Source organism: Lupinus angustifolius, chromosome LG13, assembly GCF_001865875.1.
Source record: "Lupinus angustifolius cultivar Tanjil chromosome LG13, LupAngTanjil_v1.0, whole genome shotgun sequence".
Classification (NCBI taxonomy): Eukaryota; Viridiplantae; Streptophyta; class Magnoliopsida; order Fabales; family Fabaceae; genus Lupinus; species Lupinus angustifolius.
In genome coordinates, this window is record NC_032021.1 from 16,673,477 (window position 1) to 16,681,981 (window position 8,505).

At 32.2% G+C, this 8,505-nt stretch overlaps 2 protein-coding genes across 2 annotated transcripts; one reads left to right on the forward strand and one right to left on the reverse strand.

Moving 5' to 3' along the window:
* On the forward strand, positions 1,851-3,251 carry LOC109325217 (L-type lectin-domain containing receptor kinase VIII.2-like). The gene has a single exon (XM_019557419.1). It carries the CDS (start codon positions 1,939-1,941, stop codon positions 3,088-3,090), a length of 1,152 nt encoding a protein of 383 aa, XP_019412964.1. The 5' UTR covers positions 1,851-1,938; the 3' UTR covers positions 3,091-3,251.
* Positions 3,764-7,861, reverse strand: LOC109325216 (protein SSUH2 homolog). The gene is made up of 7 exons (XM_019557418.1): positions 7,751-7,861; positions 7,419-7,619; positions 6,844-6,910; positions 5,655-5,986; positions 5,396-5,537; positions 5,017-5,142; positions 3,764-4,318 (listed from the first exon to the last, which is right to left on the reverse strand). Exons 1-7 carry the CDS (start codon positions 7,797-7,799, stop codon positions 3,934-3,936), a joined length of 1,302 nt encoding a protein of 433 aa, XP_019412963.1. The 5' UTR covers positions 7,800-7,861; the 3' UTR covers positions 3,764-3,933.

Consider the following 8,505-nt stretch of genomic DNA (forward strand, 5'->3'; position numbering starts at 1 on the left):
TATATATATATATATATATAGTATAGTTTGTATGTGTTGGGTTAAGGAACAAGACAAGGAAAGCACACCTATAATGTTTTTATTTATATTTTGGAATTTCATGAGGTTGGTTTGTCAATTTAAAAATATTAAATTTAAATGTTAAATTAATGATTGAGTAAATTATTGAATAAATAAAGCGGAAATGTGATTAGTATAATATTCCTTTGTTTAAGCAAAAGGAAATTACTTGTATAGAACATGTGAATTGTGCAAAAAGAAAAAAAAAGGCTTAAATTGTTCTTTTTATAAGTAGTATAATATTTATACATTATTAATATAAAGATTTATACACAGTTAATATATTATCTATTATTTATTTGTATTATTTTCTTTTTTTGAAAGTCAATAATAATTAAAAATGAAAAAAGATATAATAAATTGATAATGTATAACATCTAATGTATACATTTTTTCTCTTTTCAACCACCAATAAAAGACAGTGTGACTCCCTAAGTTGGAGAAAAAAACAACCACCTTCAACTAGGGATAGCAATGGGTACCCAATTATCCACAAAAATTCCCGCAATCGGTTGGGTCTGAGTCCATATTTTTGGACTCGTAGTAATGAGACCCGAAATTTTAAGACCCATTGTTGGATGAGTGTGATCTAGGCAATGAGTTACCCAGGCGCATGGGTAGTCGGACCTACTATTCCTTCGTATATATATATATGGGAGATAATCCACTTACTCCACATCTTACCCATCAATTCTAGATAAATCCAGTGGTTTGAATTAGTGAGTAGATATATACTATCAGATTTCCTATAATTGATAGCTAATATGTGAAATACATGGATCCCTCTATGTATATATATACTGTTAATCTATAATGTTATATTGTTAATTCGTAAAAATAATTGATATGTTGTTAAATAATGATATTACATTGTTAAGTAGTGATGTGATGTTATATTGTTAATTGATATATGTAATATAATATTATGTTCAATGAACAATTCTTATTAAATCAATTTTATGTCATAATGTTGAATTAGTCAATTTAAAATGTGTTTCAAACTTTAAATTATTTTTTATAATTTTTTCTCTGTTGATCACATAAATAACATATAAGATTGTAGTAAACAAATACACAATTACATAAATTATTGAAAATTATTTTTATAATTTGTGGGTACTCATAGATCCACTAGGTACAAAATAACCCGTGGGTAGCAGAACCAACAGATATTAGCATGAGTCTGAGGCGAGTCTAGATCAAAAAATGAAGCAACAGTGTAGGTTCAGGTAATGCACTACTCAATCTCAACTAGACATAGCATCACTACCTTCAACCTTATTTAATTTTCATAAAAGAGAAAAAAAATACACGCGCTAACATTATACTAATCTTATATATGATTACTTATATTAGTAATGTTTAAATTGATTTTAATTTTTTTTAATATAAATAAATAGTGAGTAATTTTTTTAGAGGTGTATAAATCATTATCTATATCTATATCTATACTTCTATACTGTTGATAAAGGGAAAACACAAAATAACTACCCATCATGGTGTAATTTGTGTTTTCCTATTTTGTCCTCAATATTTTTTTTCTACCAAAAAACAATATAATATTATTTTCTTATTTTATCCTTATTATCTTCTTATTTTAAAAGTGTATTTAAAAAATTGAATATTAGACCAGTTAAATAAATTCAACCGTAAATTTAGCGCAAAAAATTATATTTGAATTTATAAAATATAAACTATACGTTGACAGGTACGACAATGCATGTCAACACGCGAGTAGTTTATAGTGATAGTCTTAAATATTACATTTTTGTTATTAACCTCCCAACTTCAACTACTTTCCAAATATTCGTTACTTTCTTCCTATGCTTTCCTTTCTTTACTGTCTCAAACCCTATAAATTGCAATTTCACCCTTTTGATGCAACAAAAATGGGATCAACCCAACACCAATTCTAGTCTTACACAACACCCCATCAAGATTCAGCTTTTACCCTTTTCAATTATGGCCTCATTTTCCACTTCCCACCACTTCACAGCACTAACATTCCTCATTTTGTTCCTCAAAACCCAAGCTTTTGACCCAATTTCATCCTTTTCCTTCACAGATTTTGAAAAGGATCCAAATTTTGAGTCAAGTTTGGCCCTTTATGGAAATGCAAAGGTTATCAATGGTGGGTCTGAAGTTTTTCTTTCTTCTGGGTATGGTAGTTCAGGAGCCAGTGGAAAAATCATGAGTAGGAAGCCAATTAAGCTTGTTGAGGGTAAATCAATGGAACTTAACTCATTTTCAACTTACTTTGATTTTTCAATCTCATTGGATGATATGAATGGATTAGCTTTTGTTATGGTTCCAAGTGGTTTTGAAGGTAAGGTTTTTGATAATTGTTCTTCTTTTGGTTTGAGAGAAAGTGAGTTTAAGGTCATTGGTGTTGAGTTTAGTGCTTCAAGAGATGGTAAAAGTGAGGGTTATGCTTATTGTAGTGTGAGCATTAATGTTGGAAATTCAGTTATTGATAAAATTAGCAATGGTTCTTCTGTCAATGTGAGTCTAAGTGGTGAAAGATTGCATGCTTGGATTGATTATGAAGCGAGTTCGAGGCGCTTCGAAGTAAGGTTGAGTCAATATGGTCATTCAAGGCCATATGATCCATTGCTATGGCATACAATTAACCTCTCAAATGTGTGGGATGCCGAAGAATTTTTCGTAGGATTTAGTCCTGTGAATGGTGATTCTTCTCAAGCATGCTCTCTCTACTCATGGAGCTTTATTGTAAAGCATTTTCCACATTGGATGCATTCTGAGCCTTTGGATCCAATGGTCCTTGCTAAGAAGGATACTGTGATTCCGGCAGCGAAATCAAGGAGTGATTGTGTGTTAAGAGTTCTAGCTGCAATGATATATGGTGCTGGATGTGGAGCTTTGACAGCATTCATATTGCTTTATGTGTGGACCATATTCGGCAATAGGCGTCCGGTGGCACCGGAGGAGTATGTTATGCAGCCTGTAGAATTTGAGTACAAGAAAGTGAATATTGTTGTAGATAAATCTGTTAAAGATGCTCAGGAATAGATCTGAAGGAGTATGTTACATGGAAGCTTGTATTGTAAATCCAGTGTTTCTTTATTCAGGTTTTGCCTTATTATAGTGTGGTACAAAACTATTGAAATTACTTTTTCTCATGTTAGATTTTTCTATTGTTGAGAAATTTGAGATCAAGATTGAACTCTGAATTAAAGATTACATATCATTACTTTTTTTTTTGAAACATTAGCAACTTATGTTATTAATGTGTTGTATGATGTAAAAAGTTTTCATTGTATGATTATAAAATATAAACCATAAATAATAATAATGACGCAAAAACAGAAAAAATATTGAACATTTTTTTTTAATTGACATCACATGTTTCATTAGCGCGAGACGTGATTTGGGACAATAAATCTTTGTTCGCAAATCATGGGCTTGGAAGAGTTAGAATTCCTCCTATATGAAGAATTTAGAAGTAAGATAAATTACAACTCACAATGCTAAGTTGAAAACTTATGATCAAACAAAGAATCACAACCAGATTCAAATTACAACCTTCAAGCTGAGATAGATAATAGACTGTACAATACACTATTCTTGCAAGTTGTAACTAAATTTCTGCTTGTGATCCATACAAGCCAATTGATAATTGAAGCAAAACTGAGTAAGAAGTCTTTTATTTAAATAATTAACAGCAACATTTGTGAACCATACAACACAATAATGAAATGATAAATTTCATTTACAAAACCTTCAAGCCCATAATTTATGATTCTGCTACTAACAAAGTAACAGTCACAGAACAAACAATAGAGAACTCACAAGTAACTGTAGATGGAAAATATGTACTAATTCCCAATGCCACCATGATGAAAAGTTTCAACTTTACAACTTCAACCACTCCAAACATGGACACAAGCCCCAACAATATTTAGAAGGGTAATAATCCTTCAAGTACACCTCCCTGCTGTATCCGATAATATAGAAACTGAAGGATCGGCCACGATGAGCCATGGTAACACGAGTTACTGGCACAACCGAGATCGCATGTCTCTCACATATCACCCTTGCTGTGGCAGGTACTACAGCCCTATCTGCGATGACCTCAGATGAGAACTTGTTGAGAAAAAATGAATCGGCGAAAAAGGCCGGAGTGCATTGGTAAGCCTGAGTGTTGCAGAGTTGAACCCCTTTGGATCTATGGAAAACCTCATCTGGTACTGATGCTGCTCCACTAGTTGCATTTACTTTCCTAGTTGAAAGTGTCTTCCTGTAACAGCATACATACACATATTTTTATTCAGCATTGTCACTTATAGTAAGCATAAAACTGTAGGAGCAGCTTCAGAGAAGATTACATATAAGAAGTTGTACAATACTAAAAATGAATCTTGTAAGTTTACAATATTTAATCTAATCTAATCTAATCTACGATAATTCTAATGATTGATTTCAATCAGGCATAAGAGATTGAGAAGTAATTCTAATGATTGATTTATCATGAATCTGCAAAAAACCATTCAACTCTGCACATACACTTTCCTTCACTTGTTGAGGTACGCTATTCAAACATGAGTTTTCCTCTTACTATCTATGTCTACCATGTCTAGAGTTCCCGTCTTATACAAACACTCACATTTTGGAACAAAATACTACTGCACTTCTTTTATTAAAAAAATCATTATTGGAAGGAGACCGGAAATGGAGTAAATAAATGCCGAATATTACTAAGGACAATCAAAATAAGACAGTTAACACAAGTTTCGGCAAGAAAGTTATAAAACCTACAAAATTCTACATTTATTTTACTTACCCATATAAATAGAGATATCAAGGTTGAAGAAAATTATTATAGACCTTTGAAGCATGCTCTAAGGCAGTAACTTTTCATGATTGGTATCCCTCACAGTTATAAAAAAATATACAAAATTACGCAGCATATGACTTGAGATCGAAAGATTGACATACCATCTAATAATGGCCAAACTGCGCGTTAGAAGAGAACCACTTCCATTACATGTTCCACACTTAATTAGTCCACGAGATCCACAAGTCGCACAAGGAATCTTTCCCTTACCATTACATTTCACACATCTGCAAGAAATGCAACTTGACTAAGTAAATTACAAGTATAAACTTCCACCTTTAAGAATAGCATTGCAGCCTAGACAAATGGTTTCGTCTTGAATTCTACATTTCAATTTTTTTTATTTTCTCTATTTCATTCGATGGAAAATAGATCGGTCTATCAATGCTATGAAGAATAATGAAGCATGACCATATAGGAGCTTAAGCCGGATGCACCGTAGTTTCACCTAATCTAAGTATGATAAAATAGACTACTCACATAGTATCAGAACCATCTTTATGTGCAATCAAACCCCTTCCATAACAAGACGGACACTGAGTCATCTGATTTTCTTTGTAGTGTCCATGTTCTTGGTCTCCGTTGCATGTAGCACAAACTACTCCTCCCCGCCCGGTGCAAGCTGTAAATAATTTCCACGGTTTCGTTAAGAGATGTAAAAGGACGTAGTAAGAAAATAGCAGTACTTATACAAACAAATTTAATTGATGAAACGTGGAGATGCAAATCTTGAATTTACCTGTGCATTTCTCAATAATTTCAGAATGAGGAATCTTTTCCCGCACTTCTTTGTTCGGTACAAATAGAAGAGGGAACTGAGACCTTAGATCCAATTCCCAGATACTCAGTTCAGGTCCTTTATCCTTTCCATCAATAGTGCCCCCACCGTAAGGCTCTGTCTCTTTTATGATCTCTCTTTCCTCGATAAATGTATCCAGAGTTCCTACATAAACATTGCAGTCTTCCACTGCAAGAATCTTCCATGTTCGAGCAGGACGGCTACCCCAACAGCAACGATGACCAACATGATCAATGAGCAACTCCCGTATCTCTACTTCATCCAAGATTTGCCTAAAAGTGAAACACTCAGTTAACAAGATTATTTGCCAACATATGCTGGACCGTTGATCTGATAGGAACTGGTATTTCGCTCCGGAAATATAAACAAAACATCTAGAAGCAGAGCTCCAATTACAAAGAAAATAACAGAAAATGTCTTTATTCAGATGTATGTAGGTGAGAATAAAGACCGGCTAACAAATAAAGAAAATGTCTTTACAAAAACGTGTACCAACTAACACATAAATACCGGCTATAAATGTCTCTCCACACAATGCCAACACTTTCTAGAATATGCAACTTGATTACATGTTAATCTATATGTAGCTTCTTTATATCACACAAGAGCATCATCACTTCTATCTGAAATGATAGGAAATCTTTTTCTGCCTAAAATATCACCATCTACCAACCACACACCACACGTGCACAAAGATCATGTTCAAGGCTTTCACTCTAACTAAGGTGAAAGACCAAAACCATGCAGAACGAATGGACACCAGAGTAAAATGAAAAATAGGCTACGTGAACATATTGATCACAACTACTGATGAAAAATCAAGTGATGAATTGTAAATTAAGGACTTGAGATCCTATTACAGCTTTTCATAAACGATTATAAATATGAATTTTACTGATCCATCGTCGATAACTCACTCTACATTCTACAGGTTTTCATTTCCACAATCGAATTTCTGCCACAATAAAGTTTAAATGTTTGTAGAATAAAACTACAAGTATTAATTTTTCTTTTACGTTCAGTAAACCCGCAACAAATTATATAACTTCACGCACACCCTATCTTCAATAGGATCATTTATGTGAACAACAATAAATACATCATTCATGTTTCATTGTAGTAATTATACCTCTGGAATTCGGGTCTTGCTCCACCATAATCTCCTCCATATCCGGCTTGATAAACAAGAGCTTGCACTGTAACAAGTAACAGGTTTATGTCATAGTTTAGGATGATGGTATTGGCTCTCTAAATTCCCTATATACATTCTACACTCAGCTATTAGCCAATCATTGTTTTAGATTTTTATTTCACAAAATCATAGCTACTTAATGAGTAGTATCAATTGTAATAAGCATAACAAGATATAAATTCTACCAAGTCCCTCTTTGTCTCATAATTGTGACAGATGATGTTGAATAAAAATGAACAATTAATCCAACACTAGATCAAATGTTATTATAATCACTCTTACTTTGGAATATAAAGAAATTTCACAATCTTTAAACAATTACAAAATACACACTAATCAGAAACAATTAAAACAATTAAAAAGGCGGTCCAATGCATGAGGCTACCAATTAAAACAATACAAGATAGCCAATGCATGCAGCCTTATCGTACAAGCAGAGAGATTGTTTCCGGAATTTGAACCCGTAATCATCAAAACTGAAATGAAAAATTAGAAATAACAAAAACACAAACCTGTAGGATCAGGCTCAGGAGAACCAACCAAAGCACCATGAAGGGAAGGAGGATAATAAGTTGAAGAAGAATTAGCAGCTGCAGATCTTATTTCATCTACACTCACCTCAGCTTCAGAAATTGAAGGAGTTGGTATCACAGAACCGGTTAGACCCATATACTGATTTGAGCTCCATTTTCCACTATCTTTCTCAACCGATTCTAATTCAAACCCAACAGATAAATTAATCAATACCCAGAATTGAAAACATGATCAAAATTCAAAATTGATTATAAAAATTGAAACTTTATCGGATAAAATTGTAGTGGGGGCAAGAATTGAAAAATGTTACCGGATAGAAGAGGTTGTTGATCCATTTTGGTGTGATAGCTCAAAGACATGTTATGAAATATTGTCTTATTATGTTATTATATATAGTGGAAATACCTTTGCTATTAAGGAATTATTATTGTTAGAATTTTCGGATTATATGTAAGTCAAATTATAGCATAGACAGCAATGGAAAAACATGATCATACGCGGTATTTCATTCAGCACGTGTACACAGTATGGAACAACATTAACTATCATTGTTTGATTCGTGTGATTTTAAGATAAAAAGAAGATAGAAAAAGGAAAGAGTTTTCTTTTTCTCTATTTCACTTTTTCTCTTTGAATATTCTTAAAAAATCATTTTTTTCTTTTCTATTATAACAAACAATTCTTAAAATTCACTTTTTCTCTCTTTTCATTCTTTCTATTTGATCTTTATCTTCTTACATTCTAGATTCATTCTTTATGTTCTTACATTCTCTCTTATCATTATCGAATATATGATAAGTCATATTTTAACGGTACCTTAAATGAGTTTGTGATATATTTTTTTTTTTTGTATAGTTAAAGAAATTTTTTTAGATACATAATTACCTCTTCTAATAACTATTGTTTAAACATCATATATAATATTGAAACAAACTTATCTTACAAAATTTATATCTTTATGCCAACATTTTTTTACTTTATAATTAGCTTAAATTAACTTTTAAATTTAAGTTTTATTGAGTCTAGAAATGTTTAATCTTATAATGTATGTACTGGTGTATGAGT